The following is a 27947-nucleotide window of genomic DNA, read 5'->3' as shown; positions in this document are numbered from 1 at the left end:
GTGTCCAAAGTATTTGGGAGCTTGTATCTAATCCTCAAAAGATTTTAGGGTTGCCTATTCAGAGGGGGGGATGTTAGAGTACACAAAAGCTCCATAAAAATAAATAAATGAAAGAAGAAAAAAAAGAAAAGGAAAAAAGTGATGGGGTGATATGGGAGGTGTTAGAAGGGAAGGAGTGGGCATGGATTTGATTAAAACACCTTATATGCATGTATGAAATTCTCAATAAAGTTTTTGCAAAAGTTAAAATAAATAAATAAATAAATAAATAAATAGCAAAAAACAAAGCAAACAACCCAATTAAAAATTGGAGCATAGAACTAAACAGAGTTATCAAGAAAAAATACACATTGTTGAAAATTATTTGGTGTAGGGCAGAGAAGGGACTATGGGGAAAGAAAACCAACACTAAAGTCCTTTGACAGTGCCATATGGAAACTTCCTACTGTAGAAGCTTCCTCAAATATTATATATATAGATATATATCATAGTCTATCATCATAGGCTATACATCATAGGCTATCAAATACAAATCCCATTGTTAGGTATGAGTTGCGTCTTTTAGAACTGTTGGTTAATGGATTCCATAGACTGCCCCCCAAACATTATAGTCTATTGACATAGACTATATGGTTACCCCCAGAGCTTGATGGGGAGGCTCTATGAGTGAAGGTATCACATAATTGAGTCATAAGACATAGAGAAATAAAACTGGTACTGATCCAGAAACTTCTTCTTTACTGGCTAGCTTTCATAGTGCTAGAAGTTTGTATGTATGCTACTGAGGGACAAAAATCATAGTCTTACCCAGCTGTGAACCTCATGAGCTACTATAATGAGAGAATAAGGGCCTATCAAGTATTCATCTCAAAACAGAACATGTGTATCATACCCCGTATTGACAAGGCCAGGGAAGAGAAGAGAAGCAGAGACTGTAAAAGCCAGAGGAAGTAGATGTGCAGTGAAGCAATACTTTTCAGACACGACTGTATATTTGCACACATGAACTCACAGCAGCTGTGACTGTATACACAAGATCCGCAAAAGATCAGTCCAAACAAAATCACAGAGAAGCTCATGAACGTCCACCCAGGACTCAGGAGCTAACAGCAATTGATTGCTGCTAGGGGAGCTACGTCACTTCTCTTCAGGGAAGTGCCCTCTGAAAGGATATCCATGTTCCAGTAGATGGTACCACATCCACGCACATACATGCAGCACTAAATGGACTGACTGGGTATTTTTAAGGAAATATAGCACATGAATTTGAGAAGAAAAGGTGGTTTGGCATGGAAGGGGAAGAATTGGAGTGGAATTGGGAGAGGATTTGATCAAACACATTATGTGCATGCATGAATATGAAGTAAAAATATTTTTAAAGGCAGGAGGTGGATAAAAAAGTACTTTATACAAGATGCTGAAAAGCTTGACTAGTGTGCTGACACGCAAAGAAATTCATTAGAAATTGTAGGCAAAAACTGGACACGATCCACAATGTATTCTAGGGGGAAAAGGAGGGCAAGTATGGAGGTAGTAGACATTTTCTCAAGGACCCAGACTAGAATCTGCTATAGGAGAAGACATGCATTTCTTTTTACCAGCTGACTGATTTTGAGAGAACAATATTAGCAAATAAAACCTATTCCCTAGTGGAAATACTGGCTCTACCCCAGTGTGGTGCAACATAAAGACTTCCTGTAACCAAAGTCATGACTAGAATAAAGAAGTTGATAAAAGATTATGAGTTCAGGAATTTTAAAGTCTAAATCATTGAGGATAAGAAAAATCGGGAGTGGCTAGAGAGATGGCTTAGTGGTAAGGAACACTAGCTGTTCTTGCAGAATACCCAGGTTTGAATCCCAGCACCCACATGGCAGCTAACAACTGTCTGTAACTCCAGTTCCAGGGGATCCGACGTCCTCTTCTGCCTCCACACCCATTGCACGACACGGGTGCACTTACCTACATGCAGGCAATACATGCATACACATAAAGTAAAATTTTAAAAAAAAAGAAAAAGAAAAATCAGGAATAAAATCACAATCATATTCGGTAAAGTTCTGATATAAAAGGCTTAGAGACAAGTGGAATCTACAATCACCTTAGGGAATTTCACAACCCCACACTCATATATGCCCACTCAACACTGATAGGCCAATACCTTTTTTTTTTTTTAACTCTTTAAATACCCAGAGTTCTCTTTGAAACAACAGTGGAAAGTTGCCTTTGGTAATTTAAACTCAAAGTCCTTAGAATTTAAGGATACTGTTACCTGACCTTAAGTTTCTGAAGAATCTCACAGGTACTTGTGGGTATTCTGCCTGTCTGGAATAATGTTCTTTCACAGAGTAAGTGTATGTAACTAACCCACCTTCCACCCATTTCTTTTTACAAGGAAAACCCAAGAAGCATGGTGACCATATGATGCCATTGACCTAGAACTTTTTCCTTCACAAGGATGTTTGCAGAGGTCTAAATTCCAAAAAACAATTCCCCATTGTTTTTTCTGACAAATAAAAATTTGCTATCAATTTTTCCCAAGAGTAAGAGATTAATTATTTCAATTTCTAGATGGTAATTATGTTTCCAAACTGAAGCTGGTAGAATGAGCCAAAAGTAGTCCCCAAGTACACTGTCTTCTTATTTATAAATAAGAAAAGACTATCATTGACACAATTACTCCGAGCACCTTTCATTTTTTTTTCCCCATCCATTTGTTTAAGGTTCCCTTTTATCTTACACAACACTCAGGTTTCAAAATGCCTTTTTTTTTTTTTTTGATGTTATCCCTGTAGCCACCTCCCATTTAACTTGTAAGATAGGCTTACTAGTAAATGGTGGCATGTCAGTTTCACTAATGGGAGTCATCTGTACAGCAGATATTTAGAGATGTTGATATGAAAAATGTCCTTGTAGAAATTGGTTGTAATAGGAAACATTCCCCAGCAATTCCCTGCTGCAGACCTAGACTGGGAGCTGAGGCAAAGGTGCTCAGTAATCCATCTCACTGCATCCCTTGGCACTTATATTCAGAACCTCTTAGAGAATGCTCTACTTTCCCTACATCCTTTGCCTTAGTCAATAAGCAATACACAAGCTGGAGAAGAGCCAAGATATGTCATTGAGATAACAAGGCCTAAAGAGCTGATAGATGCGGGGAAAGGGATAATGAGCCCACCAGGACCCAGAACAGCTTGGATTCTAACCACCTTCAGCCTTGCTAGCAGAATACAGTCTAATCATTCAGATGTGCAGAATATTTTGAGAATGAAAGCTTGCACAAGGCTTCACAAGGCTTGCATGTGTTTCTGCATGTGCCTGTGTAGAGAAATGGCTTTGGGTTAAAGACGATCTTCAATAAATGAGATTTGGATATCCTGTTTTGCATATCTGCCCACTGTTCTTTATTTGCTAAGCTAGTATGTATTATTTTATGATATGAAATATACTTCTTTGTGAGGGTGTAAGAATTTAGAATAATGACTTTGCTGTCATAATTCTGTTGCATCAAAAAAAGCACTTCCTAGGGGGATAAGACCAAAATGCATCATATATATGTATGAAACTCTCAAAAAATTAATAAAAATATTGTGTGAAAAAGAACATGCTTTAATTATTGAATCCTGACTTTCATCTATTGATGAATTGCCTTAATTTCTATTAAATTTTGCAAGGTAGCTGATTCTCCTTTAGGGAGTAGATTTGTGGTCCCAAGATCTATGCCAAGGTTGGTGTCAAATTGTGCTACAGACAGAAAGAATCCATCACCTGTGATCAGGTGAAAAGAGAGGTGCTCTAGTTTCCCTAATCAGAAAGGAGAATGTTGGGGCTGGAGAGATGGCTCAGCGGTTAAGGGAATTGACTGCTCTTTCAGAGGACCCGGGTTCAATTTCCAGCACCCACGTGATGACTACGAACCATCCTTAACTCCAGTTCCAGGGGAATCCAAAGCCCTCTTCTGACTTCCACAGCATTGAACAACACGGGTGCACTCACATACATGCAGGCAATATACTCGTATACATAAAATAAAAATAATAAATAAAAAGAAAGGAGAATGTCATCCCTGAATGAAGGATAATCTTTCCTTTCTGTTATCACTTGCATCATTGACGATGATGATGATGATGATGATGATGATGATGACAATGATGGAAACAAACTACACATCTCACTTTACATGTGTGTGCTAGTTAAAACATCAACTTGAAACAACTTGAGAAGGGCGTCTCAATTGAGGGATTAATACATGAGACTGACCTGAGGTAGCGTCTATAGGGGATTAACCTGATTGTTAGTTGATATAAGAAAACCCAGCCCATTAGGAGTGGCAGGACTTCATGGGTTTGGCCCAGGACTGTCTAATATTAGTACAAGCATGCAAGCAAGGATCCATAACATTTATTCTCTCTGCTCTTAACTTTGGATATGATTCCTGCCTTCACTACCCTATAATTATAGATTCTATGGTAGTTTGAATGCGAGTATTTCCCAGAGGCCCCAAGTATTTGGGAATTTGTCCCCAGTTGGTGGTGTCGTTTTAGGAGGTCTCAAAAGGTGTGGCCATGCTGAAGGAAGCACGTCACTGGGGTGGGCTTAGAGGGTTGGTTCTTCTAAGCCTTTCCAGATCTCCAGTGGCTCTCTGCTTCCTGTGCCTGCTTGAAGATGTGAGCCTCTGCTTTCTGCTCCTGTTCTGGCTACCTCCTGCCACCATGCCTCCCTCCATGATGGACTCTATTTCCCCTGGAAGTATAAACTCAAATAAACTCTTCTAAGTTTCCTTGGTCACAGTGCTTTATCACAGCAACAGAAAAGCAGCTAATACAGACGCTGACCTGGACCTGTAAACCAAACAAAATCTTTCCTCCCTGAGTTAATTTTCATCAGGATGTGTTATCACAACAGAAATGAAACTAGGCCAGTGTGTTTTTCTCTCTCTTCTATACTTAAATCTTCCTAGAATCCACAGGAGCTCCTGTTGCTAAACTATCTTCAAATTTGTTTTTTGAACTTTGCACTTCTCTAGGATTTATGACATGTTTAGGCTCTTCCTGGAAACTTAAGCTGTTCCCTCTCTATTTAAATAAAAAAAAATATGGGACTAGAGAGATGGCTCAGCAGTTAAAAGCACTGGCTGTTCTTGTAGAAGACACAGGATCGATTCCCAGTACCAAATGATGACTAACAGCTGTCTAAAACTCTAATTCTAGGGGATCTGACACCCTCTTCTAACCTCCACAGGCATTGAAGGACATGGATGCACTTACACACATGCAAGCAAGATAGACTCATACACATGAAATAAAAATAGTAAATAAAACATATTTAAAATTATTTTTTATTTAATGTGTATGAGTGTTTCACTTGCATGTGTATAAATGTATCACCTGCATGTAATGCCCCAGGAGACTGGAAGAGGACATCAGATACCCTGGAACTGGAGTTATGGATGATTGTTAGCCTTTATGTGGATCCTTTAAATTGAACCCACTCTCAATCATTGAGCCATCTCTCCAGCCCCCCAAATAAACTGTTTGTTTGTTTGTTTGAGATAGGGTCCATGACTGGCCTGGAACTCACTTATGTAGACCAGGCTGGCCTGGAACTCAGAGAGATCTTCCTGCCTCTGCTTCCAGAATGCTGGGATTAAATATGTGTACCACCACATTTGGCCCTCACTCTCTGTTTTAAAAGGTAGAAGATATATTCAGTAAAGAATGAGAGTATAGATGAAATCCCTCAGGTCATCTTTACTTGAAAATGAAGATGTTCCACAGATGCCTACAAATTGCGGACAAGGACATTCAGTATAGAGGGTGAGATCATTGGAGCCGGAGCTTAAGTAAGCCCTCTGTGAAATGCTAATGTGAGCACTGGTTATCTGTGTGATCATAGTCTAGCCATGAATCAGTACTGGACCTCAGTGTATTAATCTACAAAACGGTAATATTAGCAGTACCCACCCAGTGGAATATTACCAGAGATAATTAATGAATTTATGACCCTTCAGATGAGGCCTAATAGATGATAATGGTCATTCTTCATAATGTTTGTGAATTTACAAATAAAATTATGGGTGAATAATGTATGTATTAAATATTCATCTAAATACGTGGTGACAAGTTATGATTAAATTGTCATTATTCAGCCAACCAACTAACATCAACTGAAAACTTCTTTGTGTAAAAAGGCCCAAGAGATGGTGAACGGAAGATGAGTAAATCATTGCCTAGTATCAGAACTCCAATCCAATAGAGGAGATACACAAAGAAATAACAACAATGTAGCATAATTGGTTCAAGGATGGTATTAAACTCAACGTGCCTTTGAAAGGCAAAAGCAAGTCTTGATCCAGGTGCTGTTTCTTGCCTAAACCTACATAGCTGTGGTCCCTCAATCTGTGATACCACTGCACTGTTGCTAAACTACAATACAGAGACACAGTAGCACTCGTATATGCTTTTATGTACAATCCTAGAAATCCTTTAGCATAGAAACCTAATTTTAAAGAAGTTTTATATTCATTCATATGTTGGTTTTGTGTAACTATTATTTAAGGAACACTTTCAGAATAATTTTGGGAAGTGACCAATTGCTTTATATGGTGGGTGAATCCTACTGTTGAGTTTAATAACTAATAGAGTGTCATTTCTTGCCTGGGAAATTAGAACCACGGCTTAGAGCTAAAGTATTTGAAGACACCACCAGCTATACGTCACCTGCGAATGAGACAGTGTATCCTGAAGTTGGCATATAAGTATCAGAAGCCTCATTTCTCTATACGGCAGCAGAATAGAACAACAGAGCTTGGATTCCTGTAGTAATTCCTGTTTGATCCTCGCCCAAATGGTCCATTTATGAAAACGCAGTAGTTCTGCGTTCCCAAAGATAGACATGCTCTTGATTTTGAGAATTCAAGAGGACCAGTGCGATGAATTACCTCTAAAATCACTTGCTGCTCAAGCTTGACAGCCTGAGTTCAGTCTCTCTAACCCACCGGGAAAGGAAAAAACTGAATTCTACAAGTCGTCTTCTGACTTCCACATGTGCACTGTGCCACACACATGTTCACAAGCACACTCATACACATGATAATCATAATACATAAAATTAAAAATTGTACAAATAACCATGTTTTCTTGTAGGAAATAGATGAACAGTGGACAGAAAGCAGTTCTCCTAGTAGCATCATTAAGAAGCAGTACCTTAGATCTCAAAGAAAGATCAAGTAAAGAGAAGCTTATTTCTTTGTCCATGCATACCTGTTGTTCTTTCTTAAATTTTCCTTTTCAATAATTACATGGGTGAGGTTTACTCTGTACATCCTGTACCACCCTGGTTATGTGCTGCTTACTGGGTACCCAAATTTCACAAGCAGAGCTCGAGCCTCTGAAAGCCATCAGCTGGAGCGGCTGGCTGTGTCAACTGAACGGGGTACAGCAAATCGACCATCTGTTAGTGTAGACACATAACAGAGATGATGCTGGGTAGCATTCACACTGATATTTTATCCCAAGGATGGTTGGAAGGTTTTGTTGTGCATGTTTTTCAGCAAATCAGGTTTAAAAATTCACAGGTACACCTGGCTGTTTGTTCCTAATCCTTTGTTTTTCATGTAGTCTGACACAGCCAAAAAAAAAAAGAAAGAAAAACCCTCAACAAGGTACTAAATTTGCAAAAGGTTGTATTTGAAGCTTAGAAGAAAAGCTGTTCAGTTTCTAGGAAAAGATGCTGGTCCAAAATGTGGGGTACTTGTGAGGTCAACACTCCCACCATAGCAGCGTCTTGGAGGATACTAGTCAATCGGTCTTAGAGGAAAAAGATATGTTAGACAAATGATATATTTGGGGAGGTGGGGGTGGGTGTTTGGTTAAATCCATTGCCTATGAAGTATTTGAAGCACTCAAAACTCAAAGTGGGCAAAGAGATCCAAAGAAAAATGGTACTCTCTTCCCTGGTAGAAAATCTGACCCTATCTATCTCCTAAAATAAAGATTGCAGATTAATGTTAAAACTGTTTTGGGTTTGTTTTTTTTTTTTTTTTTTTTCCCTAGCTGAGAGAGATGCTTCTTCTAGCCAGAATGTATTCTTGGTCTGAAGTGAGAACTTTAATTTTACTGTGAATGAGCCAAATTAAATTTAGTTAGGAGCCAGGGAATTCAGTTTCATATCAATTAATCAGTAAGTTTGAATTCACAAGAATCCCCGTCTCTTATCCTCCTCTCTTTCCCATGCTCCCTCTTCCCGGGGAAGAGTGAGAAACGATATTTAGCCTCCAGGTTTTGCTTTAATAAACAAAGTGACCTTTACATTTTAGCTCAAAGAAGTAAATACAGTCTTAGAGGTGCCATTGGCAATTGATTCTTGGTTGGAAGGGACTTATGAGTCTAAGCAGCACTAAAGGACTTTACCTTCAGGGAGGAACAAATTTGATAAAGGAACCTGTGAAAAACGCTGCATGTCAAGAAGAGCCAAAACTTCTTGAAAATTTGTGATTGTATATTGAGAAGCAGTCTGAGGTTTTATCATTTGGAAACTCTCATTGAACACTGACCTCCTGTCAGTAATGTCTCACTGGTTTAAGTTGACTCCAGAAAATCTTAAGTGTCAACATGCAAATGAAGGAATTCTTCGTTCTATACAAAGAAACACCACAGGCTTCTTTAAAACAGCAAGCAGTCTTTGAATACATTGCTGAAATGGAATAAAATGCAGGATTCAAATGTCACAATGAGGTACCACTAATGCTGAAGAATGACATTTTTGGAAATGTAATAGTCATATATTTATAGGGGATTTGATTAATTAAAGTTGGATTTTCTAGGAACATGAATAGAATATCGTTTAAACCTGAAAAACAAAATTTTGAGCTCCAAGGGAAACTAGAAACTATTTTTGTTTAAACCCAGAATGGTAAGATGATAAAAATTTGGGCTCATGGACTTGAAGTAATTTTCTGTTGTCCCTAAAGTAGACAGTGGCAGAATTGGACTCTGTACCTGTCTTTCATTCACTGAACACTGGCTTTCTCCTTTACCCCTCTGGAGGTTGACCCAACTTTGTCTGTATTTCCATCTATACCTCTTTGTAAACCCTGTAGTGGTAGCATATTTTCTTGACTTAATCTTGTTGTATAATTTCAACAAATGTAGCCATCACCTTGACCCCTCCAAATACCAAAGAAAAGTCCAAGATTCTAAGGGCTGATTATGATGTAGATATTTTATCTTTCCACACAGGAAAGGTAAATTAGTACCATAACTTCTCCACACCCTGCGGCAGGAATACCACCTCACCTAGTCCTGGGCTTTTCTACTTTGTCATTTTGGATCTTCTCACAGATGGACTTGTAAATACTAATTTTTGACCTAGAACTCCAAATTATAGATCCAGGGCTGATACTTTGAGACAGAAATGATTATATTGACTGACTGCTAATCTCTAAAGAGTGTTCCTTATAATAATTTTTCAAAATTCTCTACATACAAAAATAAATCCTTCTTTGGGTACATTTGACAAACGTTATTTCCTTCTTTTTGTTTCAGGACACAGTTTTTAGAGACTTTTTGAAACCAAAGAGCCCCACCCCCCCTTTTTTCTTAAGATGTCCCTTTATTATGGTATTCCTCACATTTGAAGGACAATTAATTTCTTGTGGTGTTACAACCTCTCATTTCACTTAGAAAATGTTGTGTGCCTTGCTGCGGCTCTAATGAACTTCCTTTGTGAGCTGGTCATTCATTCCCTTATTTTATAGTTACTTGCAAAAATAAAGGACTGGCGAAATGAGAGATTTTTGAAGGTCTCATGGCTAGACAGAACTAGAACTCAAAATTAAGTCTGTGATGTCAGCCCACATATTCAATTCAAAATCAAGTTGACTGAAACAGGCAGTTTTATGTTAGCCAATTAATTAGGGATTCCTTGAGCTCAGGCATTTCATTTTAAGGAAAAGACAAAATGAGATGTAGAAGTAAGAGAGGTCATAATGTCGAAGGTGCTGTCTTCTGTTCTCTTTAATTAATTACTCCACAGTAACCACAAGGACACGGTGCTTCTCTTGATGTTGTCCTAGAAGTTATATTTTATCCTTCATATTAATGGAACAAAAGAAACCTTTTTCTTTTCAGTTTTGAGGTATCACAGAATAATGTAGTAGAGCAGAAAGCCGTGATTCTCTGGGAGAGCAGCACTAGACCTCTTGGTGGGCATAGCAATATGGGAATAATGTCCAGTAAATGTGGACATGCTTGGAAAATGCACTGATCAACAATGTTGGGGGGATCGAGGTTATCATTACCTACATAAGACAGAACTTCAATGATGGTTAAAGGTCTATATGTGAATCATGGGGTTTTAGCATCTGCCCCTGCCTCTGGTATTTGCCAGATAAGAGCATCGCTTCCTGAAACCATTCTTCTCAATTGATACTGTCTTCTGTGACAATTTTGCATTCTACGGTTTGGAGAATGTGTAAAACACTGTGAAGTCACATATTCTCATCCCCCTTGACATGTGTTAAACTGGGGAGACATGTTTTCATTTTATCCTCCTGTTAGATCTTTGGACAGAGCTAGTTTTCAGAATAATTATTCAAGCAATATGCTTTGGAAAAATCTTCAGAGATTCCAGTACTGATAAGTTTGGCTGGAAATAACTATTTTCCAGTACTGATAAGTTTGGCTGGAAATAACTATAAAGTAAGCTTGGAACAGTGGGGGATATATTTTAAATGATGCTTAACTGGTCACCTATGCAGCTTTTTTCATTTGGCCAAAGACTAATATTGTCACTTAATTTCCAAAGTACTTCCCTCAGTTAAATCACTATAATAACCTAAACCGAGCTTCCCTGCCTTCAGTCTCTCTAGTGTTAATAACACTCTTATTTTTTTTCCAAATAAATTATCCTAAAATGAGCTTCAGTCCTTCTACATTCCTGATTTTAAAGTCTTGATTGTGAAACTGGTAGGGTAGCTTAGTGGGCAAAGCCCTTCACACAGGCACATAAAACGTTAGTGGGCATATTAGCTCACTTGTAGTTCCCACGCAAAAAAGGTAGAAGTGGGATCCAGATCAAGCTGGCTAACTAGACTAGTCCAGTCAGTGAGCTCTGGGTTAAAACGGGTGACCCTTTTTCTGTAAATAAGGTTGAAGAGCAATCCAGGAAGACACCCAATAATCAGCCTGGGGTCTCCACACAGACACAGGTACATGTGTATGTGTACAGCTGCACATGTGTATACCCACACATATGCAGAACATACAAACATGCATGCATCCACACCACACATACATACATATAAAAAAATCCATTCTGCGAATCTATAGATGGCTTGGAATGAATATTTTCTATACTTACTCATGCCAAAATCTTAGGAGATTTCTTTAAATTTGGCTATAGACTGGTTTGCCTTATTTCTGCCCTATTAAGGAACTTGTTACCTAAGCATGCAACACAGACACACAACTCTGTCCTTCCTCATCTCAGTGCTCTGTCTTATCAAACACTGACACATCTTCAAAATCCATTATAGTGTCAAATATTCTGTTTTGTCCCTTATTCCAAAAAAGAAAAATGAAAAAGCTTCCTATGATTTGGAGAGCTTGCACACGTCATAGTTATACGGTGCATACATTACAGTGGACTTTGTTATCTCTGTGTCAGCACCTGTATACCACTTGTATGGAATCAGCCAGTGTCTCCTTCAACCATGATTCCATGACTTCAGCACAGGAACTATGATTCAGTGCTAAAGATGTCTGAAACAATTGGAGAAAATAAGAAGTGAGAAGGTAAATATTGAATATCAGGTTGTTTCACAGGAGCTGAAAATTTCCTCTCAGAATATTGTCTACATTTCAAAATATTTTTTTTTAATTCCTTGAAAGGATTCTAAAAATTTTCAATTTTTGAGAAGCATCCCTAATTTTCTTCAAAATAGCATGCATGAAAAGTAGATAATAAGGTTTAACTTCATCTGTCATTTATGAAATTAATGCAAATTCTATATAAGATAATTTCTATTACTTTAAATATTCTCTTGGTTCGTATGAATTTAAAAATAGTGACTAGCAAACAAACTAACTCTATGCTATTTTGTGAGTAGATCTTATTGTGTGATATGGGGAATCAAGGTACTGTGTATGAGCCATGGAAATGCTAAGAATGCTCTAGAATCTTCTTAGAGGAGCAATGGTACATCCATGCCTGATTTTACTTTAAGTTTTGCCCTTACTTCCAATTGGAATATGCTCATTACCATTTATAAAGTTCCATGCACGCTTAAATGCCAGACTGCTGAGCCATAGAATCCTGAGCAAAACTAAATGTTTGTTTTTAAGATCTATCCTAAGGTAGCGTGTTACAAAACAACACATTTATGAAACAGAATTTTTTTCCCTTAAATATACTAAACCACTTCTACAGCTTCAGAGAGATGAAATTAGCACAAGAAATGGAAATACCCTTGAAAATGCAATCATATCTAATCTTCAGTTAATAGTTTTACTATATTGGCTAGCTGCTTTTCTAAGGACAGGAGAAAGAAGAGAGAAAAATGGGGATAATGTGATTATGCTCAGCAACATGTCCATTTAGCACATTTGCTCTTTATTTCCTCTCAAAAACACTTCAGATGATCAAATGTCTGTCATTAAATAGTTGAAGAAAGAAGAAAAATTTCTCATGAAATAGGCTGCCTTGTTACCATGAAGAGCACTTCTTTCCGGATGACCTACCCTAGCCCCATCTTCCTAAGAACGCTGCAGAGGAACCACAGTGAGGGACTCTCTCTCCACTAATCTGTAAATCCTCACTGAGAGAAACCTCTGCTGGTCTCTATAGGCTTTTCAGGAAAGCTTTCATAGCCATTTACATTAGCAAGGTCTCATGAGGCTGAAGCCTCATTAATCTTCGTCAATACGCCCTGGTATATTTGTCAGTTTACCACGAAGCATTAATATAAGTAAAACTAATACACACTTGTCAGGACTGTGATGAAAACAGAGAAAGGGATGAAGAATGTGGGTACGTTGGAGTCAGTAATTTTCACAATAGATTTATTCCTGTGGGCTTTTCCTTTCCTTTTCCTGGCTTTCAACTTGAACTTTGCTCAAACTCAAATCAAGTGCACAACTTGAGACTTTATTCAAAATGGTGTTGCCCTTGCCTAACTCAGTGTTAGAACATACAGGTAACATTTCTTTCTCATTGCCTCTTCTTCCTCACCTGCTTCCTTTATCAGTTTTACTGGAATAAAGAGATTTCTATCATTAAATGAAGATCATTGCTTGTAAAGTTTCTTATGAACGAATAAGAAGAATCTTTGTCTCTTCCAGCATCGTGGCTCCTTCTTATAGCAGCTAACATTTTAAAATCATGCAGCTTTCTGGCATTCATAGATCTTTGAGCATTTAAGAGAGAAGTTACTCTGAGGCTTGTAATGACCATGGATATGTGTTCTAGTAACTTGAGCAGAAGCTATGGGTCATTCTTGGAATTTTTAAGGTGGCTCACATATCCTCAGCATTCTTGATCAGTTTCTATGGTGACTGCAGTAATAAAAATGTCCCCAGAACTTGTGTATCATTCTTTTACTTTAAAATACCATGCTTAGATTTTTAAACCAGATGATATAATCCTAATCATTAATCGATATTTCATATTGCCTGGTAGTTTTGCAAAATAAAATATTCATTTCCAGTAAAATGAGACTATATTTTCAGATGTCAGTCACAAACAGGAAGCATTTATTAAGAAACCAGTTATGTTGCTAGGATTTCTATTGGTTCTAACATCTGCTCCTTTAAGAACTATCATGTGGAGATAGATTTGTTTCTTTACCTTCACTATCATTAGTTCAAATCATTGTATCCATTTCTGTTTTTACATTCTTGTTCATTTTTATGATAAAGTATAAAATCATTCAGGTAAAGGGTAGTTTTAAAAGGGCAAATAGAAAGAGGCAAGGGCCTTGCACAAAGTCTGACATCAGAGAGGATTGGGTATTTACCTTTATATTTTAAATCTCATTTCCTTTTTTCAAGAATTTCATGATGTTGAGTGTAGTAGAGTATATTATCTAATATCTTGTTATTAAATGCCTCCATTGCCTTCTACCCACTTTTTAGTGCCCCCTGTGAGATATTTGCAATGCAAGATCTTTTCCTGTCCTCTCCGTGTCTCTTCCTCCCTCCCTCGCTCCTACTCTCCTTCCTGCTCTGTTTTCACTCTTTTAATCTGAACACACAGTTCTAAATGTGCCATCCTTTATGAGACAGTCCTGTCAACATTCCCACAAATCGTTGCAGTATATGACAGGCAGCATTACTACTGTCTAGCTGTGTGACCTTGAGAGAGGTACCTAATTTCTTGAGCGTCATTTCCTCATCTATCAGATGGGCATAGTAAAGCCCATCTAATACTAAACACTAAAGCCCATACTAAAGCAGTTTTCTTTTGAATACAATGAACTGGGATAACATGTTTCCCATTTGAAGTAGGATACCGTTACAGAATGAATCCTTGATGAATACCAATGTGTTTAATGTCACTGCCATCAGGGAGGAGATAGATGTACCAGAACACTCAGGGAGAGACGATGTATTCAGAAAGCCTCAAGAGACACATGGCAGAGAAGAAACTCAAATATAAGTCGGAGACTCAATCCCCACTCTATTTTCTCCACCTGGAGTATGCTCAGGGTTTTCCTCTTTTTCCATGGCGTGAATGGCCTTTATGAATACATAATTTTTCTCTCTCTTTTTGTGAAAAGGGCACACATCCATGAAGACTTGACTAGAGTCAAGTTTTGAACTTGATTATGGGTCTTCTTGAGGACATGCCTATGGTGCACACACACACAATCCTCCTTATCACCCTTACTATCACCCTTACTGAACATCAACATGCATCCTCTTTACAGAGGGCCAGTATGATTTACGGCAGTGGAAGCAGAGCTTCACAGTGATGTGATCTTTCTCAGTTTGAGATTTTCTACATTGTCTCAAGGGAAAGGATTATGTTCAGTTACCCCCAGGGACCTAAGCAGGGGCGTCTTACACATTTTCTTTCTTGAACTATTTTCCCGGGAGTATAGCCCAGACGTTGTCTTTTCTGGTGAACTTACATGTCTCCTGTGTATCCTATAAGATTTCACAACTGAGTTTCTATGGGATGAATTCTCTTACTGTTTCAAATTAGGATTAATGAAAAGAGTATTCTTATAATAAGGAGACACAAGAAGGACTAAAATATATGCTGCTTGAAAAAATTTTCATTTTCCTAAAATGTTTGTCTTGTTACAAAGGAAAAAAAAATAAGCTCAAAGAATAAACTCTAGAATATAATGCCAAAGTAGATGGTCTATTGCCCAAATGTTGTTTTCGACTCTTAGTATTGAATGACACTATTTTTGTGTTAACAAACAAAGATAGCGCATTAGGCAAGCTTCACTGAATAGGTAGAATAGAATTTAGGACAAGTGGTTGTGTCTGTCTTTCCACAGACTTTTCTGTCAGTATATACTTGGTTGAAAGTTTATTTTAATCACCTCCCCCTTCTTTTTCACTATAATTTATATCGCAGAGATTTTCTTTCATGAGTCATTCTGGGATCCATGTAACTTTCTCTAATGCTGCCCTGTAAAGAGTTGCCAAATGATAAGCACTTGCTGCTCTTACCCTCAGCTATATGGGAAGGACAGGTGCTCGTCTTACACTGGGAACAGTCAGCTTTCCCACCCACACTGGTCAGCAAATTACTTCCTTGCTCTGATTACATTGTACTTAATTTGTTTTTAATTTTGAGGCCAGAGATGTACAAATAGCCTCTTGTTCCATTTATAGAGAGAAATATTTGTGTTTGAATAAAGTGGAGTGCCCAACTGCTGTCTTTGCCACTTATCTTTGTCATTGTTGCTCACTATGAAAAGCATTTATTACACACCTGTGTTATGGGCATTTGGAGTTGAGTTAAACCATGAGAAAAACAAGAAAAATATTCGCCAGCAACAGAACTTTACCTCTGTATCCCATGAATGACAAACAAAAGACAAATGAATAAACAAACCATAAACAGCACATAGCATTAATATGTTTTGCACTGGGACCAAAGAGATGATTGAAAAAACATATGCCCAGAAGTGGTGATATTCTCCCTGTTAAACCCATCACATCCAGGCAGGTAAAGTGTGAAATTCCAAGAACAGCCTACCTAAGGCAGCAATGGTATGTTGACATAATAAGAGGACATACCTAGATAACTAAATTAATAGTAACAATCCTCTGGGAACAAGGTCCATGTTTGACGCCAGGGAGGATCAGAACATGGCCTTCTGATTTTGTAAAATTTGCTGTGTATACGGTGAATCTAGAACAAATCAAAAAGTAAGATGAATTTAATATTTATTGCTTTTAAAAGTACGTATGTTTGCACACACACATGCCATGGCATGACAGGACAATGTGCAGGAATCGGTCCTCACCATTCATCAAGTGTGTCCTGGTTATTGAATTTATGTTCTCAGGCTTGGGGGTAAACAGCTGTACCAGCTGAGTCATCTTGTAGGTCCACATTTAATATTTGACTATACTAAGCCTTCAGAAGGAATACTACCCAAGAAAGGGAGAAACAAAGTACTTGGAATCTATAAATTGTGTTTCGTTTTCATTTGTCACCTTTAGGAAAAGCAAATAAAGCTTCTTCCTCTTCCTAAAGTGGATGATGAATGATCGCTTAGTAGAGGGTGGCAGGAGCCTGTGTCCGTTATTGACATCCCATGCAAATCAGTTCATCCACAGATGCAGTCAGTGCTGGGTCTGCACACCCCAAAAGACATAGGCAAATGGCTGCTAATAATCCTAAGTCCCCCTTGAGCAGAGAGTAATATTTCTCTTCCTCTTGTCTTCATCCTCCTCCAGTCTGAGTAGACCAGCAGAGACTGTGTGAGAGGACTGAAGTCCCGGTGCTGAGGGACCCCAGAGTTCTGTTCAGGGAAGCCAGGAGCAAAGGATTCATTCATTCGTTCACTCATTCATTCGTTCGTTCATTCATTCATTCATTCATTCATTCATTCATTCATTCGTTCTTTTACAAAGACATATGGATCTACTATGGAACAAGCTTGGTCTCAGATGGAGTCCTCTTCTTTTTGGAGAACTTACATTGAAAATGTGAAAAGCTGGGATTCATGCCTTTTGCAAAGTTCTCCTAAAATTCTATTACTCTCTAGAATGAAAAGGATTAAACACAACAAAATACCGTTCACTCAAAGTTACATGAAGAGCCAGAAGATGGTGGAGAGTCATCTTGAAATAGTGACAAACAGGAATCCTTGGGCATTTCAAAGAAATGTCATCTAGGGAAAGATGGAGTGGTGGATAAATTGTTTACTGCACAAGCATAAGTATCTGAGTTCAGACCCCCAGCACTCAAAAAACCCTGGGTTACAGCAGTGCCAATATTCTCAGGACTGCAAACATGAGGATCCCAGGGTTTTGATGGCCAGGCAGCCTAGCCTAATTGGAGAGTTCCAGGTTCAGTGAGAGACCCTGCTTCAAAAAATAAGTTAGAGAACAACAGAGAAAGAGAAAGGCCACTGGCCTCTACACATGTGTGCGTGCACTCATGCACACATACATACACACATACACATACACACATCTATACCATGTTATTATGGAAAAGCATTAATTTTCTAATTTTAACCATTTTGAAAATACCTTAACACTTTCTTGAGGAAGCAGAACTTGCTTATGAATAGATGACATCACCTGTGTCTGCAGACAGGATTACATTTATTATGGATTTACCCCATGTAGCTTAAAATTTGTCTGTGTAGATCTAGCTAAGTAATTTATTTTCATTATTATTTTACTTACTTTTGAACTTGATCAAATAGGAAGACAAACCCCAGTTCATTTGATCCAAAGTTATGAAAGAATTTTAAATTTAAGACTGAAATAATTTTCCTCAATCAGATAGCAATCCTTTTCCTAATTATAGCCTAATTAATTTAAAGGTTATGATTAAGTGATTTAAATACTTTGTGACTAACATTGTGGGTCAAAATTCTGTGCTTGTTTTTATGTTCATGATTCCACTACAAAATTACATAGATTGTGATAGCAAATGAAAACATTAAAATGGAAATCTGAGCTTGTGATATGACATAAACACATGGATCAAGAAACAGGGGAAAAATACAAATGCATAAATTAGCTGGAGTCACAACTAATTTATTTTTCTTATGAATTGAGTTCTACTAGAGGTCTCGATTGTTACTGAAAAATAAAGAGGAATTTAAAAAGACAGATTCATATTGGCTTGTTTGTTTTGAGCACATTTGGGCAGAAATTAGCTTGTGTAGTTCAGACTTACTTGGAAGCCTATGGCGGGGGGCGGTTACATGCTCCTCCAATAGTCACAAAATGCGAATTCTCAAGTACAGAGTTTCAGATGACTGCTGTGAAGAAAGACGGGAGTTTTGATCTGCCTGTCTTCAGCACCAAGAAGGCAGGGAATATCACATAAGCCCCCACAGTTTTATTTATCTGATACTAAATATCCCTGTCTGTCCTTTTTCCTATACTTCCTGGTTATGAACTATTTCCTGGAGTCTGATGAATTTAGAGTACAAATAAGAATATTAAACTGTTTGCATAAATGGTCAATAAAAATCACATTGACTTGGAAATATTTTATAGTCTTAATTTGAGTTCCTTTTATTTTTATGGAGTAGTCTGTCAGGAGAAGCAGATGGTGAAATGGGAAAGAAAACATTTTCCAGTTAACAGGGAACTAGGAAATAATCCGAGAGGGGGGAACATCACCTGGTTTGAGACAATACATGGCTGTGAAACAGGGCTTCTGAATGGAAATTACCTTTGGCAGGAGGATGAAAGATTGTTCTGCATTATTGTTAATTGTGGATAGGGACACAAAGCAGTATGATCATTTGATGGCTTGTGTGTATTTTGAAAGATGACAGCCTTTTTATGTGCCAGTAAATATGAAATCACCGGGAAATATTTCTGTCCATTTAAGAGCCATTGAGCCTCCTTGCTTAATGCATGCACTAGATTTTAATGAAGCCATGTGAGTTTGTACTTAGCAGAGTACCTGATGGCCCCATGTCGTTCATACGATGGGAGACGCTGTCTGTTTGATGAGCGTGTTTGCATTTATGGATGGTGGGCAGTGCTTCTGTGGATCATAGTGTGAGGGCCGAGCCGACTGCTGTTTTACATGTACTTCCTGTCTTCCTCTTGTGTGGAGTGTGCTGACAGCCACAGCATTCATCTCAGTCATTTCATCTTCTGCAAGAAAAGGTGGTGGGAAGAACGGCATGGAACGCTAAATCTCCTCTAAACGACAGAAACAGAATCCAGACAGTGTGTCTGGCTTGCAGTCCCTTTGCCATGTGCAATGACAGGACACTGCTATAAAAGATGATGCTAACTATTCTGAAATTTTAATACGAGTGCCTCTAAATTCTTCACAGGGATTGTATGTTTGCCTAGCATTCTGCCCTTTATGTCATTACTTAATATATTCATATTCATTTCTCTCTCTTCTTTCTCTTTCTCTCTCTCTCTCTCCTAGGCTGGGCTTCAGTGATTTCTCATCATAAAACCATACACTAAGCCCATCTTTCATACTGAACTGAACTCGGGGAGTACTAATTAATGAGTCAATAGGGAAGAAGTAAATGGTAGCATTAAGGCTAGCTGTCTGGAGATGGTAGGTGCACACTTTGAGTCAAGGAGACCTACAGAGAATGGAGATTGAGGCACTTTATCATGCATTCCTAGAGGCAGAAAGTGAGAGAAAACAAGCAGTTTTCAGGGCTGCTCATTCATCTTGCTCCTGTTGTGGGTCATTCAGAGTGCTCTGGCCAAGGGGATGGGGCATCTCAGTACGAGTGCAAAGCTAACATCTAAGGCTGTGAGTTTCCTCCGTAGATTTATAGCCAGAGGCAAAAGATGGTGAAGGACATCCAACTATGTTCCCCATGGAACTCACATTCGGATCTTGCAAACTGTTCTGAGCATATGCCCAAGTCCACACAGCTACTTGGAAAACTTTTGCCATTCGTTTATTCATTCATTCATTCATTTGGCAGATATTTGTTGAGTCACAATACACCCTCAGTTTAATCTTGCTGCTGGAAATTACAATCTTGCTGTAAAAAATAAGAGAAAAGGCCATATTCTCACACAGCTTATGCTCTGGTATAAGGTATGTTAAAAAAAAACTAGTAAATAAATAAACAAGGTGATAAAGGCAGTAGGATTGAATAAATTATGAAATTATATAATACTATTAGTCAAAGCTTTCAGGAGCCCTGACATTGACTCAAAACCAAGCCAAAGGTAGGATTGCATGGTATGTTGTTAATGTGAAGAAAAGAGTGTGAGGTAGAAGAGAACGGGGAAGAATGGAGGCTGGAGGCGACCCTGTTTCCCTTTCCTACAGAAAGCAACCAGACTGGCCACGTGTACTGTCTCAAAGTGGAGTGTAGACAAGGCACAGTGTGAGGAAGATCTGGGACTGAGGGAATTACAGGAAATGTTTCAGGATATGAAAATAACTCTGGGGACAGCAAGATGGTTCAGAGAGCAGAGGAGCTTGCTGATAAATTAAAGGACTTGTGTTCAATTCCTGTAACTCACTATGAGTTAGAAGGAGAGAATCGAAGCCTGCAAGTTGTCCTCTGACCTCTACATATGTGCCACGACATACACATGTGTGTGTACATACATTAGAAATGTAAAAAATTTGAATTAAAAAAGAAAAGGGAAAGAAAAGAACTTTGAAAGAAAAGAACTCCCCCAAAGGAGTTCTATTAAAGGGGAGCGTGCACAGTCTTCTGATTTCCTCCCTTCTGACTGCTGCCTCTGTTTTCTTCTTGGTGGAAATGTCTTTGTAGCATGTCCGGGACAGGAGGATAAACACCACAAAGTGAAGGTTTTGTTTGGCTGAGCGTACTCTGCCTGGGTTTTCCGCAGAGTACGGTTCAGTTTTGCAATTTCATCTTCTGTTGCTTTTTTGCAGATTATGTTACTCACAGACCCGGAGATCGAGAGCAGTCTATTGATCAGCTCAGATGAAGGGGCAACCTATCAAAAGTACCGGCTCAACTTTTACATCCAGAGTTTGCTTTTCCACCCGAAACAAGAAGACTGGATCCTGGCATACAGTCAAGACCAAAAGGTGAGCACACTGACCTCTTTCACATTAATATGGTGGGCTAAGGACCCCTAGCTAACCACCTCTATTTTTTTAATTATAGTAGGTATGGAACATCTGTTTGCTCAGATTTTAATACTGCTTTACATATTTTTGTGTGAAACAATTCCTATTTTTTTATTAACCAGAAATGTAAATTGATAACAGATTCGTTTGATGTTCGCTCATCAAGCATAGTTGCTAATTGATGGGGAAACCCATCAAAGGCTTATGTACAATTGTGGAGGTCCTTACTATACATGTAGCGTGGTGGAAAGTACACTTTATCACTCTGCATATTCTAGAAGACATTCCAGTGAAGACAAACTTCTGATGGTTGAGGTCCTTAGTTTTATCTTTCTGTGATAAGAAAATTCAAAATTACTAATGTTGAATTTCTCATTTAACATTCATTAAATATATAGTAAAAACAAGTTTATAAAGGAGGAATACAGATTGGTTCATTTCCAAGTTTTATAGTGGCTTAATTCATGGCTGGGTATATCTGCTGGAGAAGAGAAAGAACTGGAAAGAATTATTCCAGCTACTTAGAGTGGGTTAAGAAACGGCATGGGAGCAAAGCAGACCCACAACACAGGGGTAGTTTCTGGCCTAGGCTGCCATATTCCAGTCATCCTCTTAGGTGTTTTCCGCTGTTATCTCAGTGATCATTTTTGTTCAGTGTTGATGAGAGGATCTCAGTTTGCTTGCCCAAACTATATAAGAATATGAAACAACATGCTGAATAAAGTTTAGATACCAAATGAGACAATGTGGAGAGACAGTCCTTAACTTGGATGCTGTGCTGGTCAGCTTCCCACCAAATACAAGAGTTTATAAGATGAAAAAGATCATTTTGGCTCCTAGTGGAGAACGTTCCAGTTCATGATTGGGTGATCCTTGCTTTGGGGGTGTAGAGAGTCAGCATATCATGGCAGGGACATATGGTAGCACTCAGTCACTTACCTTACCAACTAGGATACAAATGCAAGACTGACAATGATCTAGGGTGCCACAGTCCCTCAGGAGCCAAGTGACCTAAGGCCAACTTGATGAACCACATATCCTGAAGGTCCACAGCACCTACTCATAGTGCTGCCCTAGTGATAAAACTTTTTACACATGAGCTTAGGGCTCCATTCTGCATCCAAACCTCATAAATGCTGCAGGAGCTACTGACATCCCTGGAATGGGAGGAGGTTTTATGGGTGTAACTAGATGTTTACTTTTCTTGGTTAAAGAGCTATAGCTTTGATCAGATCCTCAGAGGGAAGCTTAATTCATGAAAGTTTAAGAATACTAAGGATTGGCTAAATAAAAGTGTCCAGAGGTCAATATCATGTTATGACTTTTATCCTAGGATTTTTCCTCTCTTTGTAGCTAGGTGGAAGGAGAAGTCTACTTGTTCAAAAGCAATGAGTGAAGGTCTAGTATATGTTTGTGCATATGGGTGTATAAGCCCCATCAATGTTAGGGCATATCTTATGAGCTCTATATTATCTGTATTATTTATGTATTATGGAGGCATATTGCTTTTGCCTTTAAAGAACTTTTACTAAGAGCATAAGGCTAGCAGCAATAAGTAAATTTAAAATAAAAACAGAAAATGTATTTGGCAAATATGAGAGAAATTCAAACTGTAAAAGCTAAAAGGAAAGGAGATAGGATTCTGGAATGTTCTTTATGAAATTCATCATTCAATGAAGTCATTCTGAGAATTTTTCTGAGAGGAATAATGGCTTAGAAATTGCTTGTGTTTAAAGAAATGTCCTCTGGCTTCAGAGTGCACCTGTACTTACTCATGTGCGCATGCCCCTACACAGACACAGACACACACACACATATATACAGATACATACAAACATACACACACACACACACACACATAAAGACACACAGACATAGACACAGATACAGATATACACACACACACACCATTTTAAAATAATGCTAAAAACAAATATTTAAAGAAAAACTGGGCTTCTGTGAGCAGGAGAAGATGATAGGATGTCATCTGTGTGGGCTGGTCACAATGTGTGGGGTTCTTCCTGAAGGCAGAGGAAAGGCCTAAGTCATTTCCCAAGATCTCTAGTGATAGTGGCATTTCGAAGGAAGCAAATTAACATCTTAAGATTGGAATTTTACTCATGATTCCTGAATGCCACATAAAATGCACATAAAGCCTAAAAATAGAAAAGATTCACAATTAGTAGGTGTTTTGTTTTGTTTCATTTTGTTCTTCTGAAGAGCCTGGCTACCCTTTTAGCAGAATGTACAATTTTGCTCTTGGCATTGAGCCGCAGTGCATCTGGTGCAGTTAACAGGTGAGGGCTGAGCTGCTCAGGTCACAGGGTATCAATCATTTAATTTACTGGGTTACTGTATTTTATTCGACAGTTGGTTAATTTTTCCTCTGATGCCAGAGGCATAGTAAAAGGCACATTCACCTGGCTAAATGAAAACTAAACACCTTTGCAGTTGTGCTGGAGAAGATGTACAGAAATGTAGCCCTTCAGATCCCAGAACCTGACACTTCTATGCTCATTATGGTAAAAGGACAGCCCTGGAGGAGTGAGGTCCCAACTCACCACTTAGAGTGAATGGTATTTGGTGCTGGCTTCTTTTGTCTTAAAATATGTCCCTATGGCTAATTGTTTTTGTGGGTTCACTTACTGTGTGATAAAAGCCAGTATCTTTTTATGTGCTCAGCATTGCTGAAATGTTTGCATAAGGAAAACTATGTCAGGGCTGGAGAAATGACTCAGTGATTGAAACAACTTGCTGCTCTTGCAGAGGACAGGGGTTTCATTCCCGTCACCAACTTCAGGGCTAACAATCATCTTTAATTCCAGTTCCAAGATATCCAGTGCCTTCTTCTTCCCTCAGTGGACACTGCCCAGGAGTGGTGTACTTACATACATTTGGGAAAAATATTAGCATTCATACACTTAAATTAAATAAAAATTTAAAAAATTTTATAAGAAATCTATATCCAGAAGCTTTAAAAACATATGGACTTAGAAGATAAATGAGTGTAATTTGGCTGATAATTTGACAAAGTCTAAAAGGCAGATCTCTCTTTGATGCAGAGCCAATATACAACCTGAGTGGCAGCATGCATAATATGAACTTAATGTTCAGGAAGTAGAGGCTGACTGACCTTTTGGATCTGAAGGTCATAAGAAATGACTCCACCAGGACATTAATGAATATGACAGATGTGTTAGAAAGGGCCATGGTGACTTTTATCCAAAGGAAGAGGGATAACAATATAATTATATAAAATTAGAAAAGTAGTGTTTATTGTATAAAATTTTTGTCAAAAACTGAAATTTGGTAAGGCTAACTACAATGGCCAGAGGCTTGTGGAACCTTATCTTAATTAGTTTTTGTGGTTTGGGCTGACTGTGAAGCAAACATATTTTTTGTTTCCCTGGTTTCTAGCCTTTGAGGAGTCTGATCAGGAGGCGATGAACAGAATTAATCTTTCTGTTGACCTGTCTGATTCTCCAAGAGAAAATGAAGGATAAGCCATCTGGACAGTGGGATCAGACAACCTGCTAATAGGCAGAGAGGCCTAAAAAGACCTCACTATTCCAAGATTTGTATCACAGCATGAGGGACATTATCTGAATGGAAGTAATCTGTAGCCACCAGAGGGGCCATCAGCTAATGTTATCGACTGGAGTCAAGTTGGGAGGGGCTGTAGCCAACCAGGTGGGTTTAGTCGTATGGAAATTACAGCTGACAAAAATTTATGGACCAGGTAACTTTTAGAACTGAAGAGATTCAGCTCCAGGCATCAAGAAGGACCATGTGTTGGTACTGGTTAGCCAGTACTACAGTTTCGGGGAAGGGGAACATTTGTTCTTGCATATAAGTACTGCTAGTCAATTTTCGTTTGTTTGCTTTTGTTTTAGTTTTTCCTGTCACAGTTGCTAGTACTCCTGGTTCACAGTTCCCAGCTAAGATTTTAGCCCCTGAGCAAGCATTCTGTCTGAGGGATGCTGTTTCACATCAAATTCAGTCAAACAAAGCCCTCAGATAAACGAACAAAGTTTTAGAAAACACCTCAGTGAGGCGACAGTTCATACTTACCTAAGTACAGAATCTTCCTCTCTCTTCTGTCATTATTTCCTGTCTTATTTATATTTACAGCATACTTTTCTTCTAAACACATAGCCAAATTTGTTTTTCTTTCATTTCCCTGACATTTCCTTTTCTCTCCCTTACTTAGTCTTTTTAAGCCCTGAGGAGAGAATTTGGATCTTCAGCCTGAAAAGAGCCCACATGGGCTACGGTGCTCCTCTATGTCACCTTGGATGCACAACACCTAGTGGGACCTTTTCTCCCATTTTAAGTGAATTTTTGTGAATTACATACAATATATTTTGAACACATTTAGATTCTCCATCTGCAATCTCCATTATTACCCCTTAAATCAAACAATTTCATGTACATATATATAATGATATGTGTTAGTTACTTTTCGGTTGTGATAAAGCACCATGACCAAGACAGTTTACAGAAGGAAGGTTTATTAGGCTTATGGCTCCAGAGGGTTAGAGTCCATAATTGCGGGTGGTGGGTGAGGCATGGCGGCAGGAGGTGGCCAGAGCCAAGCCAGGATCACATCTTCAAACAGGCACAGAAAACAGACAGCCTAGATTAGAAGTGGGTATGGCTGTATACTCCCAAAGCCCACCCCAGTAACCTGCTCCTCCAGCATGGCCACATCTCCTAAAGGTTCCATGACTGTCCCAAAATGGCACTACAAACTGGGGATCAAGTGCCCAAAGACTTTGAGCCTACAGGGGACAGTCATTCAAACCACCACATTCTATAGCCATGCCCAGTTCCAGTCTGGGCTCTTTGCCTCCTGTGCCTGCTTGAAGATGTGACTGCTCGGCTCTTCTCCAGCCACCGCCTGCCTCCATGCTTCCCCCATCATTGTGGATGCTCCTTCTGGAGTCATGAGCTAAATAAACTCTTCCATAAGCTCCCTTGTTGTGGTGTTTTATCACAGTAATAGAAAAGTAACTTATCTTCAATCGTATATCTATCTATATCATCTATCTACATATATATATATGCCTGTGGAGTCAAATTTCTGTCCTCAAATGCTTTTCACTGTGCATCTATATACTGGAGTCTTGGTTAACCTATCAAAAGCCACATCCCACACCCTTTAAAAAGACCATCTCTCCCCTTTCCTAACAGCCATTAGTTTCCAATTGTTCCTTGGGTAGGGTTGGGTTTCTTACCCTAGTGCAGTAGTGAGGATTTTTAAGGCACACGAAGACTTCTGATGAGTACATTTTTCTTTCTTGCCCAAGACAAAGTTTTACTAGACACCAGTTCAATGGGATTTTTTAAAACTTTATTTATTATTTTTATTTTATGTGTATATGTGTATGCGTGTATTGCCTGCATGTAGGTAAGTGCACCCGTGTCATGCAATGCCCGCGGAGGACAGGAGAGGCTGTCGGAATCCCTGAAACTGGAATTACGGACAGTTGTTGGCTGCCATGTGGGTGCTGGGATTTGAACCTGGGTCTTCTGCAAGAACAACCAGTGTTCTTAACTGCTGAGCCATCTCTCCAGCCCCCGGAATTTTTTTTTTTTTTTTAATGAAAAAAAATAACTATTGTTTAGTAATGGAGGAATTTATATTGTCTAAATGTCCTCATTTTGAGAAAGTTAAAGTGTTTGATAATTTGCTTTTTTGTCTTATAGGGTAAAATCTACTACAGTATTTAGGCAGTTGTTATAATCAGTGTTCTTCAAGGGAAAAATAAAACATATGAATTGGGAAAGAGAGAAAGAGAGAGAGAGAGAGAGAGAGAGAGAGAGAATAAGATTTTAAGAGAATTTGTCTAAATGTCCTCATTTTGAGAAAGTTAAAGTGTTTGATAATTTGCTTTTTTGTCTTATAGGGTAAAATCTACTACAGTATTTAGGCAGTTGTTATAATCAGTGTTCTTCAAGGGAAAAATAAAACATATGAATTGGGAAAGAGAGAAAGAGAGAGAGAGAGAGAGAGAGAGAGAGAGAATAAGATTTTAAGAGAATTAAGAGAATTTTTCAATACAGTTATAGAGGCAGAAAAGTCCTAAGTTTGCCATTTTGAAGTCAGAAAACCAAGAAAGCCAGTAATAAAATTAGATTCAAGTTTGAATTCCGGAAAAATGGGTGAGGGGAGAAGACAAGGGAGAGCCTCTGGTGTCAGGCCTAGTCCAAGTTCAGTAGGTTGAGAACTAGAAATGTTAATGTCTTGGAGCCCCTAGGGGATAGGTGCTTCAGATCAAAAGAGCCAGTAAATTCACACTATGAAAACTTCAATGACCTGAGCTCAGCACTCATACTTGGGACTACAAATCTGTGACAGAAGCTTTTAGGTCAAAATTCTGATCTTCAGAAGCCCCAGTAAGTTAGGCTCACTCACTGGTTCCCAATATTCCAATTAAAAAAAGAATTAGAGAGAGAGAGAGAGAGAGAGAGAGAGAGAGAGAGAGAGAGAGAGAGAGAGAGAGAGATTGAAATTTAATGAGGTCCTATTGAGAAAAGGACCAGAGAAAGCAATCCAGTGACCTCGCCAAGTTTATCTTTGGAGTGCTGATACTAACTTTCAGCTTATGAAGGAGATCGATCGGGCCAAGAGGTCTGCATAATGAAACAATCATTGCCAGGTGTGGTGCGGTTAATCCCTGTCTCAG

The 27947-nt window shown here is 38.6% G+C and overlaps 1 protein-coding gene across 4 annotated transcripts in view; it reads left to right on the top strand.

Annotated features, from left to right (window-relative positions):
* Sorcs1 (sortilin related VPS10 domain containing receptor 1) overlaps positions 1-27947 on the top strand; it is a 561958-nt gene that overhangs the window by 341741 nt on the left and 192270 nt on the right. For all 4 annotated transcript variants that reach the window (XM_008845715.3, XM_008845714.2, XM_008845713.3 and 1 more), the window contains exon 4: positions 21058-21216. In XM_008845715.3, coding sequence (XP_008843937.1) covers positions 21058-21216 — 159 coding nt within the window. The remainder of the gene's footprint in view (positions 1-21057; positions 21217-27947) is intronic.

This window comes from Nannospalax galili, unplaced genomic scaffold, assembly GCF_000622305.1.
Source record: "Nannospalax galili isolate Female #2095 unplaced genomic scaffold, S.galili_v1.0 scaffold161, whole genome shotgun sequence".
Lineage (NCBI taxonomy): Eukaryota > Metazoa > Chordata > Mammalia > Rodentia > Spalacidae > Nannospalax > Nannospalax galili.
This window is presented reverse-complemented; position numbering and strand designations above follow the sequence as displayed.